The 24803-nt window shown below is 36.6% G+C and overlaps 1 protein-coding gene across 2 annotated transcripts in view; it reads right to left on the reverse strand.

Moving 5' to 3' along the window:
* Nucleotides 1-24803, reverse strand: part of LOC136036925 (26S proteasome non-ATPase regulatory subunit 1-like) — a 239848-nt gene that overhangs the window by 189346 nt on the left and 25699 nt on the right. Inside the window, exons 5-9 of one of the 2 annotated variants that reach the window (XM_065719311.1) lie at nucleotides 24108-24320; nucleotides 16473-16593; nucleotides 11092-11165; nucleotides 7347-7567; nucleotides 3305-3560 (exon numbers count right to left, since the gene is read on the reverse strand). In XM_065719311.1, the coding sequence (XP_065575383.1) occupies nucleotides 3305-3560; nucleotides 7347-7567; nucleotides 11092-11165; nucleotides 16473-16593; nucleotides 24108-24320 (885 nt within the window). Of the gene's footprint in view, nucleotides 1-3304; nucleotides 3561-7346; nucleotides 7568-11082; nucleotides 11166-16472; nucleotides 16594-24107; nucleotides 24321-24803 lie in introns of both variants that reach the window. The other variant, XM_065719310.1, reaches the window with a different exon arrangement.

A 24803-nucleotide genomic window follows, 5' to 3' on the forward strand; every position in this document is an offset into this window, starting at 1 on the left:
ATTACTCTATACCTCTTTTATTGTATCACTAATTTCGTCAGGATATACATAAGGTTTTTATTCTCTCTAATTTAACTAATTTTAATTTAATTACTTGTGTTTACTTCACTAATTAGGGATTTTGTTAGAACAATTGCTGAGCCATGATGGGTCAAATACAACACTTGTGTATATGACAGAATAAAACCCTCATAGCAGTTTCGCAGGGATAATCACGTGGTTTCATTCTATTACATAGCTTTGCGGCATCTGGGATCAAACCCCAGGGACCGTATCAATCGACTGCGCTACCACAACTTAAGAAAATGGATTAAATGAATCAATGGATTTAATCAATGGATTAAATGGATTAATGAATGGCTTTAATTGAAATTGGATTAAATTAAAAGTAATGAATTAGCAGTTAGGCTGATACTGAAATGAAATTCTGATTTATCATTTGCATAAGAATAATGATAACATTAATAATGTAACAAAATGTACAACAATAAGCAATAATAAAATTGTAGATAAAGCACACAATTATACAATTCAATACTAATAAACATTGAAATGTGACATAGAGATTAACTGATTAAGAAGTAATTAAAATTGAATTAAATTACAAATGCAAGCCAGCTTGGCCCAAGAATAAATTCTAGCAAAACCACAACAATGGCGACTACTGATTCCCCACTTCATATTAGATGTGGAAATGAGGAAATCGAACAGGTTATGGAATTCAAATACTTTGGAAGCATAGTGGAGAATACGGGATCAACATTCAAAGAAATAATGACCAGAGTAGGTCAGGGGAACGCAACGCTCAATAGGCTCAAGTTCATATGAAAGTCAAAAAATTACTCGACCGGGTTTGAGTTAAGCCTGTTCAACAGCTACGTTATTCCAGTCCTCCTTTTTGCAGCCAAATCCTGGAGTTTGAATGAACAACAGGAGAAGAGAATCCTTGTATCCGAGAACAATTGTTTCGAAGCATTTTAAATATTCATTGGTCAGAAAAAATCACAAATGAAAAAGCCCGGAAACTTGCCAACCAGCCTCTAGTGACACATATCATTAGGGCTCGGAGGTGTAGATACTTAGACAATGTTCTCCGAATACAGGACACTCAGATACCAAAAGCCACTTTACATTGGCACCCAAACGGAAGTCGAAGACGGGGAAGACCTCGGAACAATTTGCGTCAAACCTACCAGTCTGATCTGCGAAGTACCCATGCTTCTCTTAAACCCGATTGGGAAGACATATACGTAGCTGCGCAATTCAAAAAAGATTGGCAAAGTCACGTGGATGCCCTGGGTGCCTCTGGCGGCAAAAGCAGATCTAAGGTCTAAGGTAAGGTAAATTACAAATATAAAATTAAGTGTTTAACTGATATTGAGATGTAATCCTGGTTATTATTTGCATAATAAAATAAACAAAAATAGATTATACATCTCAACCTAATTAACAACTTGTCCTATTTCAATTGGTTGCCCAGCAACAGTTACTAATTGCCCTGACTTAACTTTATGGTACTGTGTTTTAGAAATGGAATAATTTTAATATGAGATGCCACATAATTATACTCATTAGAATAATAAAACGTTGTTAATCAAATCCTTTCGATTCTCATTTATTCGTTTTTTAAAGAAGCTAAATCTTCTTTTTATTTGTTTTATCCTTTATATTTGTTGTGTCTATTGTTTAATCTTATTTTCTTGTTTATCATTTTTTTGGTTTTATACTATATGTCAATTTGGCAGGCAGAATTCACAAGAGGCAGATTCCCTTGCCTCATTTATCTATAATCCTCGCCATTCGAAAAAAGGTTCTATTCACTGCAGGACAACTGGAAAGCCAATGTAAATTACCCCTCTAAAATCAAGTTGTCCCCTGGTATGCCCGATGTCCCACGCTTGGGAAACATAGCTTTAAACGTCCTGTCTTATTTGAACAAAATTTGATCATTCATTTTCAAAAAAAAAAGTATGATCAAAATTATGATTGATGTAATAAAGTCCCATTCAACCTTGAAGGTTGCCTTGGGTCTCCCTCTTTGTGAGGGCGAAGATATGACTGAAGTATGTTTCAGAGTAAACTACTAAATGAAGAAGGTCTGAATGATGGGAAGGGCTAAGTTTTCCTTCTATCTCTTTGCGCAACGACCTGCTCAACAGTGCGATACCAGTGAATTTAACTTTCAATGACGATCGTCTTAAGACGGGAAAACCCCATTCATTTGACACAATTGAGGCACCGGATTACCTGTTTGAAATTAAGAGGTTTTGAGACTCTATTCTGGTACTCATATTCAAGACTCATATTTAACCTTACATTGTCTATATAGTTCAAATGATCTTGACCTAATTATTTTATTCACGGGTGATGACCTGGGTTTTATGCAGATTCGTTCAAATAAATATAGTATTTCAATTTTGCTAGAGCTCATTTCCTGAACGAAGGTACACGTGATTTCCCAGGGCAAAGAAAATAATCCATACTAACACGATGCCAGTAGACCAAGGCCGTATCTGAGAGGGGGGGAGGTTCGGGTTTCAATCCCTTCCCCAAAACTTTGTCCGACCCGTAGAAACGTAACAAAAATGCACGTAAACAAAGTTTTGATCCCTTTTTTAGCCCCCCCCCCCCCCCGAACAACAATCCTGAATACGCCCTTGGAGTAGACTAACTGATAACTAATTATAGCCAGTTTATAACTAATTATAAAACGAGAAATAAAAAAAAAAGATGCTGAATCTGATGTTAATTTTTTTCAAAATCAAACCCTTTTTAGGGCTTTCTGTGTTTTTTTCAGTCGTTTTCTCAAGCTCTTAACTTTTTAAGAATAACTTTAAATTAGAGGTTATTAAATACTTGAATTACCATAAAAAGAAGTAGATTGTTGCAAATTTCGTTTTTTAGAGTTTTGGCTACTGTTGAAAAATGTTTTTCTTTGCTTACAGTTCGTTACAAGGAACTGATTAAAAGAAAGTAAATAGCAAAGTGTTACTAATAAAGACCCATCAGAAAGATACCAACAGACGTTCGTGGTTTTTTGATGCCTCGATGAATAGTTAGTATAAGATTTAACACAAGTAAGAATAATTAACAAGCTAATAATAAGATAATATCAACCGTATATCTTATAAATTAACGTAAATCTTAAAAATAATATAAATGACGAATTAAAATATGTAAGGTAAAAGAAAAATTAAATTAAAAAAAATAATAAATGAGATACATTTTTCGACAAGATGTCTTTTAATTATTATGGTAGCAGAGAATCTAAAATATTGTAAACAAAATACAAGTGCATAAAAACCTCGTTAGGAGCATCCTTTAACTGACTAAGAAGATAGTCAACAATTCCGGAACCGTGATTGGCGTGAATCAAACCTAGCGCATATAAAGCCCCGCCTTCGGTGTAACCAGCTCCTCCCAGACCAGAATCTTTTGGCAGATAGGAGCTCATCAGGGTTTTTGCGTCTTTTTCATGTCCACGATGAATAGCGCCCAGAGAAGCAGTAGCTGTCAATTTGGCCCAGTTGGTTGCACGTGATAGCCAATCAAGATTATCCCTAAAATTAATTAATTCAGATAGTTTATTTCAAAACTCAAAATTCATTACAAAAAAAAACCGTGCCATATTCAACTCAATCACAACAGCGCGTTCTCGTGTCCAAACACAAGTCATTGTAACTTACACTAAAATTCTTCAGAAAAAATGGATTTTTCCGAGGTCATTGACGGATACCCTTCATATAATTCAATACGTCCGAAAAAAAGAACAAGAAAACACAACAAATAACAGCCGAAAATGAAGCTATAATTAAATAACTAATTAGGTTGGACGAGACCAACACCCCCCCCCCACTGCATACGCCTCTACGCAAATAATTAGTTACTATTTCTTAACAATAATAGTTTATACCCAGAAACTAGCGGAAAAGGGGGCGGGCGAGGTTTTTATGAAAATTGCTTGGTTAAATAACAAACACAATTTGTTCAAGGAATGTACAGTTTATCCGGGAGTCGATATTGCATCTACTTCAGATTTCAATGAGTGTGCTTAATCAGTTCTGAATACTCATAAAGGAAAAACATATATTTTACTTGAAGAAAGTATGTAAATAAAGAGTCAGTAATCAGATTTTTAATAACAGAACATGCCAGTGCTATATTTTAAATTGTGAAGTTTGTAACTGCAACCCGCACAACATTTAAATTGAAAAAAAAACACTGTTAAGCTGTTTAAATACGTCACTAAAATTGACCTATAAAACGGTTAGTTCTAGTTCTAATCAAACAAGTTGTCAAACCGAAACAACCAAATTAACCAGCTGTCATACACACATAAAAAATGCACTAAATGGCACTATGTTTTTACCACTACACACCAGAACAACTTAAAATAGGTTATAGCAACAATATTAATCTACCAGCATAAAGCGCAAGACACACGTTTTAAGTGTTGTTGACGCATGCCAGGCCCATAAAAATATTGCTACCAACTTGACAAAACCTAATTGACAAAGAAATCATCCTACATAATGCCACTACCATACTGTTTGAATAATGCCGAAATTTACTTTTATCGATAAATATTTATACCCCCCCCCCCAAAAAAAAAAAACTCTTGAATCCTTAAAGATTGAAAAATTGCCCTAAAAATTGCCATTTTCTGCTGATAATACGTTTTGAATAATTTCTCCAGCCACACCTTCTTCCTCCTTGTGCAGTTAATACTAGGAAAAAGAGCCAGTACCTTGCAGGGCTAACAGTTCCTTCGTGCGAGAACTCCTTCGAGGCTAATGGTTATACAATACCTTCGTTTCGTTTTTTTCCGTGAACCTTACATAAAAATGTCTACAGATTTTGGATAAGAAAACCAGTTTAAGAAATAAAGATTGAGAATAAGTTTGTTTTTAAGTCAAATGCTCATAACAGTCCTTCACTAGTACCGAACGAGAGTTGCTAATCGTAGATTTTTGTGAATTGCTAGCTCTTGGATTTTAGTATTTTTGCTTTGAAATTTTTAATTCTGTTAATTTTGTATTTTATTTTTTTCTAATTTCCGTTGATTTTCCGTACTATTTGGTTTTATCCGAAACATCTTATCCACATTTTTCAACATTTTCTTCCGACTTCTCTGATAGCACTGAAGAAAGGAGGCGGTTGCCCTCAAGAAATATTCACTTTGTATAAAAAAAAAAAAAACAGTTTAAACAAGAGCCAAGAGCTCATATGACACTTATGACGAGCTCGGAATAGCCAAGCGCCTTCAGCTCTCCAGATGGTCGAGTCGGGGAAAACGACTGTTATCAAGTCAATTTGTGTAGGTCCTTGACACGCCTACCAATTTTCATCGTCCTAGCACGTCCAGAAGCACTGAATTCGCCAAAGTACTGGACCCCCCCCTACCCCAAAAGAGAGCGGATCCGGTCCGGTTATGTCAATCATGCATCTAGAACTAGCGCTTATTCTCGAACTCGAAAAAGCACTAGAAATCCCCCCAACTCCCCCAAAGAGATCGGATCTGGTTATATCAATAACGTATCTAGAACTTGTACTTATTCTTCCCATCAATTTTCATCCCGATCTCTCCACTCTAAGAGTTTTCCGAGATTTCCGTTTCCCCCCTCCACCCCCCAATGTTCCCAGATCCGATTCGAATTGAAAATGGAGCATATAGGACATGACATCTTTCTATATATCAAGTTTCATTAAGATCCGATCACCCATTCGTGAGATAAACACACCTAATTTTTCACAATTTCCCATCCCTCCAGCTCCCTCCCCAGATGGTCGAATCGGTGAAACGACTGTTATCAAGTCAATTTGCGCAGGTCCCTGAAACGCCTACCAGTTTTCATCATCCTAGCACGTCCAGAAGCACCGAACTCGCCAAAGCACTGGAAATCACCCACAACCCTTTAAAATATCTAAAAAAATTTAAACTCCTATTTAAAATAAGAGCTCTGAGACACGAGATCCTTCTAAATATCAAATTTTATTAAGATCCGATAGCCCGTTCGTTAGTTAAAAATACCTCATTTTTTCTAATATTCCGAATTAACCGTCCTTACACTCCCCCCCCCCCAGACGGTCGAATCGGGGAAGCGACCATTTCTAATTTAATCTGGTCCGGTCCCATATACGCCTGCCAACTTTCAGCGATCGCTATATTGATCACGTATCTAGTTTCGGATCTTCTTTATGTAAAAATTGGGGTGGTTCAGGATTCAAACCTGAGACCTCTCGCACCCTAAGCGAGAATCATATCCCTAGACCAGTAAGCCAAACTTGAAAAGAACAATCATTTGTTTTATCGGCAAATAAAATTCTTCTCAACTATCTCGTTCACTCGCCCCCCCCCCAGATGGTCGAATCGGGGGAGAGACTATGTCTAATTTTAGTCTGGTCCGTCATACGGCTGCCAACTTCCATCATCCTAGCTTATCTGGAAGCGCCTGAACTAGCAAAACCGGGACCGACAGGCAGACAGACCAATAGACAGAAATCGCGATCGCTATATGTCACTTGGTAAATATCAAGTGACATAAAAACGAAAAACTATTTAAATAAAAAAGTTTGTATAAACAGTTTATATAAAAAAGAAGTTTAAAAAACGCCATTCTCTATCTTTTTTTTTTTTTTTTTTTTTTTTTTTTTTTTTTTTTTTTTTTTTTTTTTTTTTTTTTTTTTTTTTTTTTTTTTACAGCAGGCCAAATTAGTTTCTATTTTTTATCGAAGACAGCAAAAGTAGGTTAACATAAATCATTTAGACTATTCAGTTCTGTGGCACGATTGTTCCACGTGCAGAATATGCATGATTGCTTCATTAGGAGGTAATAATAAAACGATTTCCGTCACCTGTGATCAGGAAATGTTGCATTAAAATGGATCAAATTCATGCGGCTTAATAGATTTCGATTAATGATCACCACCAGGAGTGGAGTCAGCGGCTTAATTTGACTTGACATGGGAAACCTCACCAAACCCAGACACTCCAAGAATTAACAGATTGACAGCTCATCAATTACCAGACAACATTTTGGGGCTTACGGGAATATTAGAAATGAGAGGCTATATAGTCTCTCATTTTAATCAAATATTTTCATATTTTGTAAGTTTCTACTAAAACATGATAAAACTCATAGTAAAATTTTCATCAACGTTGAGAGCCACGCTGTCAATTGATTAGTTCCAGTTTCGATGCCATATTTGAAAACGAGCCACAATAAATGGCACACAAGACTTACGTAAGGAATCAGTCCGAAGTTGCCAAAGCTTTTAAGTCTGAAGTATTTACCAAAGGAATGAGTCCGAAGTTATCAAAGTTTTGAAGTCCAAAGTGGACTTACCTGAGGAATGAGTCTGATGTTGTCCCCGCATTCATCAGTCCATGTGCAATGACCGTAGCTGAATGACAAACACTGACTCGAACCGTGTCTTTCGTTTTCTTCAAAATATTTAAATCTGTGTGATTATTCCTAATCAAAAATTGTAGATGTAGATCGATTGCAGTGTCGCCACTCAAAATATTGGTTAAGTTCTCCAGGCGTTTATTGTATCCTTCTTCGTCCTAAAAGGGTTAAAAAAGGATTAGCAATTCCACTAAATTAAACTTGGGCATAAAGGCGCAAAATAAACTGCATAATAAGACTTAAATCCAACAATGAACTAAGTTAGTTCCTACTTACTGATTAACTTGTTCACATATAGTAAACAGAGGAGTCAATGCCCAAAAATGTGGAGAGGGATGTGTTTTTCATAGTCTTTGGAGGCAGCTATAATTTTTCCAATTTTTAAATGAAAATAAAAAATAAAAAAATTATTGACAATACCAAAAAATGTATTTTTCAAAAACTATGGGATGGGGGAACAAATAGTGGTGAGGGGAGGGGAGTTTATATACAGGCGTTTAGGTTTGTGGGGAAAAGAGGAATCTTACCTATTGAATTAAACATTTATCCACTAATGCTAACACTTATACGGTATTGCATAGATGGAAAATAAACATTAGGGTGCAAATAAAGGTTAGAGAAATCTACATATATGTATACCCCCCGCTCCCGTCTCTCTCCAATACATACATAATATATGTTTTAGTACCTATATTATCAGAACTTAATCTCAATATGATCTGATTGTTGATAACTGAAACGAAATATATTAAAATGGTTAAATGTTTTTAATGTGACGGTGAAATAAAACAAATAAACTTATTTAAACAAAAAATATTAATAAAAGCAAAAACATTTCGGCTTCACAACCACAAACCTTTATCAACGGAAAAAGAGAAAAAAATGGGTACTTGGCTTAACAAAAAGAAAAAAAAAGAGAAATAGTCTATCCAAACACTTCAAAAAACAGTACTATTTTGGTAATATTTGGTAATTTGAAAATTAATAGTATTTTGGTACAAAAGGCAGGTCAATTGGTATATGAATACTGGAATCCAGTAAAATGGAAAAGCTCTTTCTATTTGAAATTCTTACGTATACTCTATGCAAAAGTAATCAGATGTCAAATCAAGGCCAAGAAGTTATTATGTTTGAAAAGTTGAATAAATCTTCTATATTGTTAATCTGGCAGAGACTTCCTGACTTTTCCAAAATTTATTCCATACTGACCTTTATTATCAGGCTTCAAACTTGTATGGGGCTGATTAATAATTTTGTTTTATCTTCCTTACTGTTAAAAGTACATTTGATTTTAGCTTGTTTTCTATATTATTATTAAACTATTATAAATTTGGTTTAGTAGATATACCTCTTCATCTCTATTGATACTAAGCCCCTTAAAAGTAATTTCCAAAAATTCTCGAATTTTTATATTTTTAATTCTATCACAGAAAATAAAAAAAAAGTAAATTAAAACATGAGTCATCACACGTACAAACTCTAAAATGATTTCATGGATAATCTAAACTAATCAGGTCCCAAGGACAGATGGTAAAACAATATCCTGGGTTCTCTAAACAAGTATTACGGGCACATTTTCACGAGGATGAGAGCTGGATGAAAATCCTGAATCAGCGTGAACCTGTTTTTGCGCGCTGGATTTCTTCAACGTAGTATAGGTCCTTTTTCACAAGGAATGGAGCTGGAGGGAAATCATTAATCCACACAAACTTGTGTTTTCACACTGAACTTCTTCAACAAACATATCCTATTGTAACCATCCTCCTCTCATCCATCTCCTGTTGAACTGTAACGAAAGCTCTACTTCAACTCCGCCTTGAGACCAGAGCACAACTGGATGCAGAAGTCCATCTTTGGTTGAACAAATGGTTACTTTCACGACGGGAGGTGAACATGAGTTCAAATCCCATCCTCATGGTAAAGACCCACTGATTTCAACTTTGCTCCAAGATCTGAGCACAACCGGACGGAGATGTCCACCTTTTGTTGAACAAATGGTTACTTTCACGGGGATGGGAGATGAAATTGAGTTCAAATCCCATCCTCATGGAAATGACCCACTGATTTCAGCTTTGACTTGAGACCTGAGCACAACCAGACGGAGATGTCCACCTTTTGTTGAAAAAATGGTTACTTTCACGGGGATGGGAAGTGAACATGAGTCCAAATCCCATCCTCGCGGATATGACCCGCTGATCGCGGATATGACCCGCTGATTTCAATTTCACCTTGAGACCTGAGCGAAGCTAGACGGAGAAATTTACCATTTGTTGAGCAAATGGCTACTTTAACAAGGATGGGAGGTGAACTTGAGTTCAAATCCCATACTCGTGGAAATGACCCGCTGAACTCATCTTGAGACCAAAGTATAACTAGGAGAGATTCACCTTATTTGTTGAACAAATGGTTGTTTTCATAATGATAGTACGTGAATATTAGTTCAACTGTCATCCTAGTAAAGATGGATCCTTAAAGTCTGTTTTAAGAAAGACCAGGAAAGTCTATCAGAAAATATAAAATAAAGAATCACTGAAACTGAAAACTTCAAAACCTGAATCAACAAAAACAGCAACAAAAATACAAAACCCCAAAAAAAAAGAAAAAGAAAAAAAAAAAATAAAAAAAAAAAAAAATAAAAAAAATAAACAAAGGACCTAATTGTACTCAGAAGAGACCAGCAAAAGGTTTAGATCCGGGAATATCAGATTAAAAAAAAATAAAAATAAAACAAAATGCTACTACATCTCCTAGAAATTATTTTTTCATACATAAGAATAAGAAATACCAGTATAACCTATATCTGCGTTTGAAATACCAAACAATAGAGACCTTCCGAGGATGATAGCCATGTCCCGTCAAAGTGGCAACGATGGGATTGAACTTCTCGAAATTTGACGCACATTCCCTGTACCATACAACGGTTATTTGAAAAAAAAAATCAGTTGGATCCTCTCATCCAAGCGCCGCCTCCCCTTCAATCATTTTTGATTCCAAGAAGCAAAAGCGCACATTTTTGGGAAACATCTGAAATACACCTATTAGTTTTAGACATGGGTTTTTCGAAAACTATAAAATCTTTGTCTCTGATCTGAAAATAAGGAAAGAGATAAGAAAGTATCGCGGGAGTCTATCCACATCGAATGTAGAAAAGTGCAATATGGATGCTCTTGTGTATCTGCACAGTGTTTCAATGTGCCACTGCATTATGTCAATTCGGCACTGCAACGTCGACCTTGGACATTAAAAAAAGAAAGTCGACGCCGTCATTGTGTTATAGCAATGTGTCCGTGTAAATGATCATTGTGTAAAAAAAAAATGTGTCAATGTGGAGGCACATTGCGTCACGGCCATGTGTCAATGCGGATATTCATTGTTGTCAATGTAGATGCTCGGAAATGTGTCAATGTGGATGCTCATTGTGTCACGGCAATGTGTCATTGTGGCACTACAATGTGTATCTGCATTGCCAAAGATTTTAAGATCGTCAGAAAATAGCTGCAGTTCATTGTGTTTATGATTGAAAATATCCCTGTGCACACTGACTAAAAGTGTAGCATCATCGAAAGGAGAAAACAAAGAGAGAAAAAAGGTACATATCGCGTATCCATTTCGACGAGCTGTGATTGAGCACCCGTTCATCTCAAACGTTTAAAAAAGAAAGTTGAAACCGTACATTACTTACAAACTTCTTCTTACGAGGAGGCGACTGAGCATCTGTATCCATTGCTGTGTCTTCAGTAGCTACTTTCTCAACATCTGAAAATAAAAAGAGGCCGATGATTTAAACTGGCACTATGATTTTGTGTTTATCCTACTTTAGCTTTGGAGCCCCCGGCCCTTCCTCCCTCTGCAAAGTAACATCATATTTCTCTGCATCACATGTTTCGCACTGTTATTTGGATGTCAACCTAACCCTCATTACTGAACAAAGGCGGTTTTAGAGGAGAGACAGATGGGGCGCGTTAATACATTAAAATAAAATAAATTAATAAAATAAAAATAAATTAAAAACAATCAGATAATAATAATTATAATAATCAAATTAAAAAACAATAACAATTTAAATAAGAATAAAAAAAATTAAAAAAAATATCAAAAAAGTGTTAATAATTTAAAAAATTGAAAATAATTTCTTCAATAAATGAGAATTCTGTTAAAACTTGGTCAGAAAATTTTGTGGGAGACAAGAGGGAGGAGCACTAGTCAAGATTTTTCCCCGGGCGCAAGAGAGGCAAGAACCACTACTGTCCCTGAACCCAGTTTCAGAACTTTGTTGGTCTTCCTCGAAACTTGCAGAGGATACAACCAGGGTTACCACCCCTAGTGATTTTTTATATTGCCTAAACCAAAAAATAATAATAAATCAGCAGATAAACCACTAGAAAATTGAATAAAAAAACACTAAATTAACCAAAAAAATCGTAAAATCTAGTGAAATTTCCGTTCACCGGGTGGCCTTCACCGGTAAGTTCAATAAGTAAATAACAAAATGCTTTCAGACAGCAGTTTCAGAAGAAAATAGAGTTTCTTCTTTCGACAATGAGATTAGAGAGTTCATTCATTCTGGGTACATGATTTTGGAATATCCATTAACATAATCATCTTTTTCCACGGTCAGCAATGCTTAAACTTCACATGGGAAAAAAATCACAGGCAGAGCAATAGCGCTGCCTAAGTGAGTGATGTGGGCAGAATGTATTATTTATTATTTTTGGGAGGTTTTAGACCAGGGCTCTTCGTATCGAAAGAGTTATCGTAGAAAAACTTCTGGCTCATTCGATTGGAAATTGGAAGGGCTAGTACACTTTTTAATAGTCGAAAATGATTGGAGGGCAACTAAGCCGTCTCCCATGCCCACCATTTCCCTAAACACATCCAATCTATATTTTAAGATAACCATTTTGTTCAACGTAATTGAAAGGTTTACATAAGGTTTAAATAGAAAGGGTGATCGTAAAAATTTTGGAGGGGGCTTATTGGATCACTAATCAAAAGTTTTAGTACCCTTTTAGAGATTTAGAGTGAAGGGAGGATGGATACCCCCCCCCGTCCCCACGCCTAGTATTTTCTCGAAATGCATCTAATACGAATTTTATGATAGCTATTTGTTGTTGTAGAAACTTCAAAAAAAGCTAATTCGATTGGAAATTGAAAGGGCTAGTGCGCTTTTTAAAAGTAGAAAATGTTTAGAGGGCAACTAACCCCCTCCCACGCCAACCATTTCCCCAAACACATCCAATCAAAATTTTGATATAACAATTTTGTTCAACGTAATTGAAAGGTCCAAAAATTATATCTTTAAGGGTGACAACCCCCAGAGCAAGGGTTGTAAGTTATGCCCCGGGGCATGTAATGTACATATAGAAAGGGTGATCGAATAAATTTCAGATGGGGGTCATTAGATTGGCAATCAGAATTTCTATTGCATTTTTGACGAATCATAGTGATCAGAGGGTTGATACCCCCTTCCCCACAACGAGTATTTTCCCGAAATGCATTTGATAGAAATTTTGAGACGATCATTTGCAGTCGTATAAACTTCGAAAACTGATCATTCGATTGGAAATTGAAAGAGCCAGTGCTCTTTAATAGTCAAAAGTGATCGGAGGGTAACTAGCCCCCCTCTCACGCCCACCATTTCTCCAAACACGTCCATTCAAAATTTTGAGGTAGCTAATTTGTTCAACGTAATTGAAAGGTACGAATATTATGTCTTTGAAGATGAAAACCTCCATTTGTTGTCGTAGAAACTTTGAAAACAACTCATTCGATTAGAAACTGAAAGGACCAGTGTCTCACTTAGAAAAAGGCTCCTTCGAATGGAAATTGAAAGGACTAGTGCCCTTTTTATTAGTCAAAAGTGATTAGAGGGTAACAAGCCCCCCCCCCATCCATCAATTCTCAAAACACATCTTATCAAAACTCAGAGATTGCCATTTTGTTCAGCGTAGTTGAAAGTTCTGAAATTTTTTTCTTTGACAACCCCGATGCCTTCTCAAGACCAGTACTATTACTATTTCTGCTCTTACAATTTAAATAAATAAAGAGTGCAAGCGCATCCAGGTTGTCAAAGAGCATAGATAGAATCTTTTGGGAATGATATTAAGTTTTATTTTTCTGGTCAACTTTAGAAGCTAAAAAAATAAGTTAAATATTAAGCTGTTTGTGTCAGAATTAAAAATTGTTAAGAGTTTCTCCGACATACAAATAGAAACCCATACTACGGATTTTCCAAAAAAAAACTTTTACAAAGAAAAGTAAAGAGCTCCATTAAGCGAGGAATGAGCAAAAAAAAGGTCAAATAATCTTCCAAGCGTAAAAATACCACAAATTACTACCAATAAATAAATAAAACTCAGAATGAACGGAAATTAAAATAAATAGCCGATTCAAACTCAAAACGAGCAAAAATTACCAAGTAGAGCTGATAACCCCCACGCCTTCTCAGGACCAGAACATATTTGCGCTCTACTGAAAATAAAATACGTTTGAAATGTTTTCACCTAACTTACTTTTATAAATAAAAAATATCAAAACCTTAAGGTACAATGTCAGTATATGTCAATTAAACTGACAATCCACGGTCATTTTTTTTTTTATTTATTTTTTTGTAATATGACATGTGGATTAGGATTATTTATATAGCTTTTATGCAACTTCTTCTCAATGAGACGGTTTCCTACTAGATCTTTAGCCATTCAAGACCACATTAAAGCTTACACTTTCATTTAAAACCTTTAGATTTATAACATGTTGACAATTATTCCCGCGAGTTGAAACTAATTATTTTACATTTGAAGCTGTTTTTCATAGCTCTTTCTATTTCTTACAAGGACCGCTCTTTACGCTAAAGTTTGGCTCTTTCTCTCAACTCTTCTTTTTAAAACAGTAAAAAACTTTAGCGTAAAGAGCGGGGCGTTGATGAGGAAGCATCCCCTTTCACATACGAAGTAATTTCTGTTCGTTTTAAGTTTTAATGTCGCTCCTTACTTTCAGTTACAAAAAACTTGTTTTTTTTTTTAATTTTTGAACGTTTTGAATCAATGCATGTTTTGATTTTGGCTCTCCGCAGAGGAATAATTAAAACGAAATTTGCATATTTATTTTTTTTTGGCTAAATGGCATTCTCATAGTTTTGATCGAATGATTTTGAGAAAAAAAGGAGCGGGGGAGGAAGCCTAGTTGTCCTCCGATTTTTTGGTTACTTAAAAAGGCAACTAGAACTTTTAATTTTTTACGAATGTTTTTGTTAGTAAAAGATATACATAATTTATAAATTAGCTTACGTAACGAACTTTTTTATTCTCATGTTTTTATTACATATATGAGAGGGTTCACCCCCTCGTCAGTACCTCGCTCTTTACACTAAAGCTTAAATACAATTCATTAAGAATGACCCCTGAATCACAAAAGCCGTAGAATAAATAGTTAAAATTACTAAAAATACTTTAACGTAAAGAGCGAGGTATTAGAAGGAGGTGAGCCCCTCATGTGTGTAATAATTTCCGTTCGTTATAAGTTTCAATGCTGATCCTTACTTCCAGTTGAAAAAACCTTTTCATATTTATTTTTTCATTGTTTTTTTTTAAATAATGCTAGAAAATCCTGCGCTCCCTTCATGGAAATTTTCTTCCTTTATGACAAATTCCTCGATGGAAAGTTCCCCCAACATATCCCCCTCTTCTCAACCTCTTCCCCAACCAAAGAATCCCCCTGAAAACGTCTGTACACTTCCCAGTAACCATTACTATATTTAAGCACTGGTCAAAGTTTGTAACTTGTAGCCCCTCCCACGGGGACTGTGGGGGAGTAAGTCACCCCCAAAGACATAGTTAAAGGTTTTTCGACTACGCTGAATAAAATGGCTATATCAGAATTTTTATCCGATGACTTTGGGAAAATAATTAGCGTGGGAGGGGGCCTAGGTGCCCTCCAATTTTTTTGTCACTTAAAAAGGGCATTAGAACTTTTCATTTCCGTTAGAATGGGCCCTCTCGCAACATTCTAGGACCACTGGGTCGATACAATCACCCCTGGGGAAAAAAACAAAAAAAAAAAAAACAAATAAACACGCATCCGTAATCTGCCTTCTGGCAAAAAAATACAAAATTCCACATTTCTGTAGATAGCAGCTTGAAACTTCTACAATAGGGTTCTCTGATACGCTGAATCTGATGGTGTGATTTTCTTCAAGATTCTATGACTTTTTGGTGTTGTTTCCCCCTGTTTTCTAAAATAAGGCAAATTTTTTCAGGCTCGTAACTTTTGATGGGTAAGACTAAACTTGATGAAACTTGTATATTTAAAATCAGCATTAAAATGCGATGCTTTTGATGTAGCTATTGGCATCATAATTCCATTTTTTAGAGTTTTGACTACTATTGAGCCCGGTCGCTCCTTACTACAGTTCGTTACCACAAACTGTTTGAAAACTTGTACATGAAAAGTCTAACCTGCCAAGGTAATAAACGATCTGTTTATTATTGATGAATTACCGTTATACTCGTGGCAGAACCGTTCCACCACTCATTCACAGACCTGTCTAAACTGCCACCCAAGAATTTGTCTCCTGAAATTTTGTGTTGATTGGCTCACAGTAACAAAAATATTAACCAATTATACAATTGAAAATACGACCAAACCTGAATTGAAAGGTTATAGAATAAAGAGAACATGTATCTGCTTCTACAAGCGAGCGAGTATCAAATAATCAGGTTAAAACAGTAAGTATATCCCTGTATATTGGAATGATTTTTTTAAAGAAAAACAGGCTCTGTGTGTTTCTAAGCGAAAAGTTAAGCTTTCTGCAGTTTTCAACGGACACCAGCAAGTGAATCATTATCCACATCTATTTTACAACACTTGAAAATTAGATGGCGATATCATTTATACAAAAGTTGATAATTTTTAAAATCTCCAGTGCATGAAACTTGAGCCTTAATAGACTATAAAGCAAACTTTATTTAGAGCCAAAACCATTTTTCAGTCATTGGTACCTGGCATATTACCTTAAATACAAATAATATATAAATAAACAACAATAACAAATAAATATCTGCTTACCCGTAGACTCCGCAGTTGCTGGTGTGGTTCCTTTCAGGGTGTTGATAACTCGTGTGACAAACTGTTGTGTGGCACTTTCATATAAATCAAAGCAAATCTGTTCAGCCATCAGTACATCAGCCTTAAGAAAATACATTTAATATACAGCTAAATATAAAGCACATGTTCAGAGCGTAAGCACCCTCGCGAAAGGGGAGGGGGGGGGCTAAAACTGGAGTCTCCTTTCCTCACCTGTGAAAATGCCTGGCAGATTAAGTTCTGTTTAAGTGTGTTTGTGTGTGTGTGTGTGTGGATAAGTACTCACTAACGCACCTCGGAGGAGCCTTTGAGATCAGCTATAAGTTTGTCAAACTTAAAATATTGAAACCCCAAATATAATTGAAATGGGAGGGGAATATTTAAGACACTTCAAAGAGGAAATGGGGATTCAAAACAAGCATAAATGGACCGTAAAAGGGCAATCAATATCTTTTTCTGCTTATATTTACAAAATATATTATGTATACCAAGTTTACAAGGAAGGTGACGGGGGAGGGGTTAAGAGTCCTGACATCTAGAATACTAAGAAAATTTGGCTTATTTTTGCAAGCGAATGGACATGGGCAAAATTAAGAGGTTGAAGATTTCAGGATCCATAAAACACATAATATACTAAATTACTTCACTATTACGCCTTATTTTCCAGACCGTTTCATGGGGATGGACAGGATGACATTCTAAAATCAAAACATGTTGTGTATATTTTGTATAGCTTTGAGCCAGACACCCACTTGTATTGAAGGATTTACTGTCTAAACCAATCAAAAGAAAATATGAAGTTTGGAAATAAAGGATAGTAAGAAAAATATATACATATATAAAACAAATTCAAAACTTAAGTATAATATAAAATATCAAACATAATGTCAAATATACAAAATAAATCAAAAATAAACATAATAGCCAGGCAAGCGTAAAAAATTTTCACTAGAAACAGTTTTTAAATCCTATTTAAGCACTTGCACAATTTTGATCTATTTTGAGCTATAAATTTTGAGCTATTTTGATTTGATTTTTTATCAATTTTAATCTATTTTATATCAATTTTATCTCAAAGATCAAATTATATCAATTTTTATCAATTTTGAGCTATAAATTGGACAACTGCTCGTTCCGACTTTACTTGGCTGCATCGCTTTTTCGGCACAGAATGTCCTACACACAGTGAACAGAAAAAAGCAGTTTCACACCAACTTGCACCATTGCACTCTTTAAAACACACGCGACAAAAACAGATATAAAAGTAGCCGAAACGCGAAAAAAGAAAGCGTTTTTTTTCCACACCTAGGATGGTTGGCAAACGCTCTTACCTAACGTTTAATGCAACAGCCAAAGCAGCCTGAGTTCATTATAAAGGAATCTGTGTCATTTCTGGACTATTTTATCTTTAAGATCGCCCTCTCTTGCGTTGAAAGTAAAACATACCACACCATCCACACCTAGGATGGTTGGCAAATGCTCCTACCTAACGTTTAATGCAACAGCCAAAGCAACATGAGTTCATTATAAAGGAATCTGTGTCATTTCTGGACTATATTACCTTTAAGATCGCCCCCTCTTGCGTTGAAAGTAAAACATACCACACCATCCACACCTAGGATGTTTGGCAAACGCTCCTACCTAACGTTTAATGCAACAGCCAAAGCAACCTGAGTTCATTATAAAGGAATCTGTGTCATTTTTTGACTATTTTTCCTTTAAGATCGCCCCCTCATGCGTTGAAAGTAAAACAGATTATTAATAGCTGTATATAAGCTATAGAAGAGAAATCCAGTAGTAATTTTATGCATAAGACAACAAAATAGCGTAAATACTAAAGATAAATATTTTGCCGAAGTTCTTTGATTTCTGATGAGTCTATAATGAATCTATTTTTTAATTGAAATGAAAGATAACTGCTTATTTCATTATTTTAACCACACAGGGCTGTTGATTAAAAACGGAGTTATTAGGCATCTAGAATTTGGCAGAAGTATTCAGACGATAACCGAAGGCATTCGGGTCATCTTTCATCGCAATCAAACCAACTTCATGCATTCCCACCATTTTGAGGCAAGCAATCGAAGCTACCAGATCAATATCAGAAATTCAGGTCCTATACAGTCAGATCATCTTAAGATATTCAACCCATTATCACGCATTTAGATCGCCTTCGTTTATTCAGGTAGTGTTTTAAATCATTAAGAACACCTTCGGAGATTCACCCCATTATCAGACATTTAGGACATCTTCATGTATTGCCCCACTTCAATCCTCCAGCCATGCAGATTGAAGATTCTTCCAAGATTCGGCTCAAAAAAGGCGCATCATTAAGAAGACCTTCGGAGATTCAGCCCATTATCAGACATTTAGGACATCTTCATTAATTGCCCCACTTTAATCCTCCAGCCATGCAGATTGAAGATTCTTCCAAGATTCGGCTAAAAAAAGATGCATCATGGCTACTTTTGTACTAAACTTAGTGGTGGGAGAGGCAGGATGGCAATGGTAGACCTCTTACCCACTTTATCTCTCCAGCTATAGGAATTCCAAATCTTTGAGTAATTCTAGTCCCAAAAATGTATAATATAGACTACCAATCTTACAACAAAGGTATTTTGGAGGCACTAAAATCCCAATTTTATACCAAAAAAATTACATCATTCGACGTCAACAAAGATCCAACATGTCTGCTTTTCTGTGAAAAAGAAATCGTAGAGAGAGAGGATAGAGGGGGGGAAGAGTTAGGGGGTCCACTTTATGCTTCCTAATACTTCTAACGTAAAATCGTAGCATGTTCTCGAGTGGGTTGGTGCGCTGGATTCGGGATCCTTTGTCTGAGAGGACTCGGGTTCGAATCCCAGTGTACCCAATTCTTCTGTTTGGGACGGGGGTCAGTGGCGTGACTCTGTAAGCTTAGCCAGAGTCGACCCAACTCTAAATGGGTACCTGGAGAAATCTGGGGAAGGTAAACAGGAAGGGTGTGCGAAAGCACAGGATGGCTGGCCCCCAACCCCCCATTGCACTTCCTGGCTGAAGGGCCAAGAAACGGAGATCAGCACCGCCGGTACGGACTGTAAAGTCTAATGCCGTATCCTCTCGACTCAAACAAGATGCACGTTGCTTATCGTTTTACTAAAAGATAGGTGATGATGTGTGTTCGGGGGAATTTTAGGGAGACCACTGGACGACTTTGGCTCTCCAGTCATGCAAAGTCAAAAATTCTTGCAAAATTCTGGTAGAAACGAGTGCAAAACTCTTACTTTTCTACAAAAAAAAAATCGGATGAGAGGAGAGGGGGTGATAGAGAATCCAAAGTACAATTTTTGCCTCTTGCTTGTCGTGTAAAGAATCATGTCAACCCCAAAGAATTTGTCAAACCCTCAAGGTTTTGAAATGGTATATATCATGAGCAAATTTTTAAACACCAAACTGATGCATTGTACATGTATCACATGCTCAGAGAGTATTTAAATACATTAAATAGAAAGTTGTATCTCTCTTAATTAAAACATTGATTTCCTTGCTATGGGTTTATTTTCTGATACTAGTACTAAGAAAGGAGCAAATAAAAACCCCAATTTCTTTAGCAATGTGAGACATGTTAAAGTTCAAGTGCCACATTTAAAACCCCTCCTCTACCCCAATCCCGGAAAACAAAAATAAATCTAGCCACAGATCCATACTTCCCGCAGAACTGACCGTTGCCCCTTCCGGCCAATAAGCTAAAATTATGGACAACAGAAAAAAAGAGCCAATAGCACATATGGCACTTGTGGCGAGGTCAGAACCTAAAATTAGACTCTGTACTAGAGTTATCGATTTCATCTTCCTAGTGCGTCAAGAAGCACCAAACTCGCCAAAGCACTAGGAATCCCTCTAACTCCTCCAAAGAGATCAAATCCGGCCCGCTTATGTCAATCAGGTATCTACAACTTGTGCTTATTCTCGAACTTGCCAAAGCACTAGAAATCCCTCGAACTCACCCAAAGAGATTGGATCCATGTCCCTGGATCCGATCCGAATTCAAAATGGAGCATCTGAGACATGGGATATTTCTATATATCAAGTTTCATTAAGATCCTCTCACCCATTCGTAAGATAAACATGCCTCAATTTTCACGATTTCCCCTCCATCTAGACCCCCCCAAACCAGATGGTCAGATCAGGGATACGACTGTTATCAAAAGTAATTTGTGCAGACCCCTGACGCGCCTACCAATTTTCATCGTCCTAGCGAGTCCAGAAGCACCGAACTTGTCGAAACACTGGATACCCCCCCACTCCACCAAAGAGAGTGGATCCGGTCCAGTTATGTAGATTACGTATCTAGAAATCGTCCTTATTCTTCCCACCAAGTTTCATCCCGATCTCTCCACTAGAATCGTTTTAGTGGAGATCCGATCCACTAGGTCGTTCTAAATATCTAATTTCATTAAGATCCGATCACCCGTTCGTAAGTTAAAAATACATCTTTTTTTATTTTTTTTCGAATTTACCCCCCAAACTCCCTCGAAGAAAGCAGATCCGGTCCGGTTATGTCAATCACGTATTTAGAACTTGCGTTTACTATTCCCACCAAGTTTCGTCCCAATCTCTCCACTCGAAGTGTTTTCCAAGATTTCCGATTTCCTCCTGCAAATTCCCCAAATGTCACCGGATGTGGCCGGGATTTGAAAAAAGGGCTCTAAGACACGAGATCCTTCTAAATATCAAATTTCATTAAGATCTGATCACCCGTCCATAAGGTAAAAATACCTGATTTTTTCTTTTTTTCGAATTAACCGTCCCTCCTTTCATTTCAGTGGCTGGGAAAACAAGAGCTAAGAGCTCATATGGCACTTGTGACGAGGTCGGAAGAGCCAAGAGCCTTCATATCATATGGCATGAGCTCTAGCAAAATCCTAAGAATCAATAGATTGATTTAAAAGGAAAATCAAAGGCTTAACGCCGATCGGGATTAAAATAAGAGCTCTGAGTCAGGAGGTCCTTCTAAATATTAAAATTCATTAAGATCCGATCATCCACTCGTAAGTTAAAAATACCTTAATTTTTACAACTTTTCCTCACACTTCAGCCCCTCAGATGGTCGAATCGGGGAAAACGACTTTATCAAGTCAATTTGTGCAGCACCCGACACGCCTATCAATTTTCATCGTCCTAGCACATCCAGCAGCACCAAACTCGCCTAAGCGCTGAACCCAACCCCCTAACTCCTCCAAAGAGAGCGGATCAAGTCCGGTTATGTCAATCACGTATCTACGGCATTTATAAGTGTTTTCCAAGATTTCCAGTTTCTCCCTCCAACTCTCCCTAATGTCAACAGATCTGGTCAGAATTTGAAATAAGAGCTCTGAGACATTGGTCCCTTCTAAATAGCAGATTTCATAGAGATTTGGTCACCCCTTCTTAAGTTAAAAATACCTCAGTTTTTTTTTTTAGTTTTTCCAAATTAACAACCCCCAGCTCCCCCAAAGAGAACGGATCTGTTCCATTTATGTCAGTTTCGTATCTATAACTTGTGCTTATTCTTCCCATCAAGTTTCATCACGATCTTTCCACTCTAAGCGTTTTCCAAGATTTCCCGTTTCCAAGATACTCCCCCCCCCCGGCCCTCTATATCCCCGGATCCGACTCGAATTGAAAATGGAGCATCTGAGACATAAGATTCTTCTATATATCAAGTTTCATTAAGATCCGATCACCCGTTCGTAAGATACCTCGATTTTCACGTTTTCCAAGAATTCCGGTTTCCCCCTCCAACTCCCCCCAATGTCACTGGATCTGGTTGGGATTTAAAAAGAGAGTTGTAAAGCACAATATCCTTCTAAATATCAAGTTTCACTATGATCTGATCACCCGTTCGTAAGTTACAAATACCTCATTTTTCTAGTTTTTTCTCCGAATTACTCCCCCCCCCCCGATTCCACCAAAGAGAGCGGATCCGGTCCGGTTATGTCAGCCAAGTATCTTGGATTTATGCTTATTCTTCCCATCAAGTTTCATCCTGATCTCTCCACTTTAAGCGTTTTCCAAGATTTTAGATCCCCCCAACTTCCCTAATGTCACTGGATCCAGTCGAAATTGGAAATAAGAGCTCTCAGACACTATATCCTTCCAAAAAAATTTCATTAGGATCCGACCACTCCTTCGTAAGTCAAAAATGCCTAATTTTTTCTAATTTTTTAGAATTAACCCCCCCCCCCCCCCAAATCCCCCAAATAGAGCGGATCCGCTCCGGTTATGTCAATCAGGTATCTAGGACTTGTGCTTATTTTTCCCACCAAGTTTTATCCCGATCCTTCCACTCGACGCGTTTTCCAAGATTTTAGGTTCCCCCCAACTCCCCCAAAGTCACCAGGTCCAGCCAGGATTTAAAATAAGAGCTCTGAGACAAAACATCCTTCCAAACATCGAATTTCATTAAGATCCGATCACTCCTTCGTAAGTTAAAAATAACCCGTTTTTTCTAATTTTTAAGAATTAACCCCCCCCCCCAACCCCCCAAAGAGAGCGGACCCGTTCTGGTTATATCAATCACATATCTAAGACTTGTGCTTATTTTCCCACCAAGTTTTATCCCGATCCCTCCATTCTAAGCGTTTTCCAAGATTTTAGCCCCCCCTCTAATGTCACCAGATCCCGCCTGGATTTAAAATAAGAGCCCCCCCCCCCCAGACTGTCAAATCGGGGAAACGACAATTTCTAATTTAATCTGGTGTGGTTCCTGATACGCCTGCCGAATTTCACCGTCCTAGCTTACCTGGAAGCGCCTAAAGTAGCAAAACCGGGACAGACAGACCGACATAATGTGCGATGGTTATATGTCACTTGGTAGATACCAAGTGCCATAAAAACTGTCGATGAACAGGATACCCCAAAAATAGCTTCAAAACAACGTTTATTCTGAGAAAATTCCGCTTAGTTTTTAGAATATTTTTTAGTAGAAGTACAAAATTCCTGAAATTATTCCAGAAACACCTGGCACATAAATCATTCGTTACAGACAATGGGCCAAATCTTTGATAGGCCTGAAATAAACAAAATCATAGTTTTCAAACAAAAATAAAAGCTTTATCGACTACCTCAATTAAAAGGGTATGCTTTTCTAAGACTCCAGCAACATCTAAATGAGCTTCAGATACAAGAGACTGAATAATATTAATATACCAATCCCGACAAGACACTGTACATTGCAATAGATGTATATACCAGTAGAGTATCATTATTACAGGTGAATATGAACTCCCTGGAGGTTTCTCCGAGCCCACTATTGACAAGCTTGGAATAAGTAAATCCCAGATTTTGTGAAAATAGGCTTAATCTCGTTTTCAAGGATATAAATGCATTCTTAGGACCAACTTTCAAAGCCTCTTGCAACATCAAAATAACCTACAAATCAAAGATATTAAATCATACCGAAAATTAAATCAAACTAATTTAATTTAATAAATACAATTAAATCCAAACAAACTCAAAAACTAAAATCGTGGAATTAAATTAAATTTATTATATAATTTTAACGTAATTAAATAATCAAATTATCGACTAGTCAAATTCAATTTGAAATTAAATCAAATCATGCTGATAATGAAGTAAGGCCTTTATTCAACTTACCTCATTTGAAAGAATAAGTTTCTCTAAAGTTCCTGCAACCAGAAGCGAATCGTCTAAGAATATAAGACACTGAACCATATTGATATAGTCTGGAGTGGCTAATCCTTGGTATAACCGTACTAATGAGCGCAATATCTCGTTTCTAAAAGTCCTATTCTGGATCAAGCCCATGGTCACTTTCAAAGCATACGAAAGCATTCCTGGAATATCACCCTGAAATAAAAACAACTCAGAATTTCTTTTCTTATTGACGCAATGAAAAAAAGTGGTTTTCGAAACATAAAAACTCTTTCGAAAACTTCCATGACTAAACGAAAAATTATGTTTTATGTTTGATTGTTTTTTGTGTTTTTTTGATTGTTTTGGATTTTTTGTGTCTGTTTGATTGTTTTTGTTTTCTGTTTGATTGTTTTCTGTTTTCTGTTGGGATGAGTTTCTGTTTGATTAGGAATACTGTTGCGGGGACAGCACACCTTTTATTACAGAAACAGCATAAGATTATGTTCATTTGTTTTTTTCACATAGAGGTAAAAGATACAAGGGAGATTCCTCCACGAACAAGATTTATCAAATTACCCACCTCCCCTTAAATAATAAAAATCATTATTAGCACATTAGAATTCTTAACAATCTGAACTTTTTGGCGCTTCTGTGGAGGGGAGGGGGTCAATCTGCGGTAAAAAATATAAGTAAAAG

This window comes from Artemia franciscana, chromosome 16 (assembly GCF_032884065.1).
Source record: "Artemia franciscana chromosome 16, ASM3288406v1, whole genome shotgun sequence".
NCBI classification, from domain to species: domain Eukaryota; kingdom Metazoa; phylum Arthropoda; class Branchiopoda; order Anostraca; family Artemiidae; genus Artemia; species Artemia franciscana.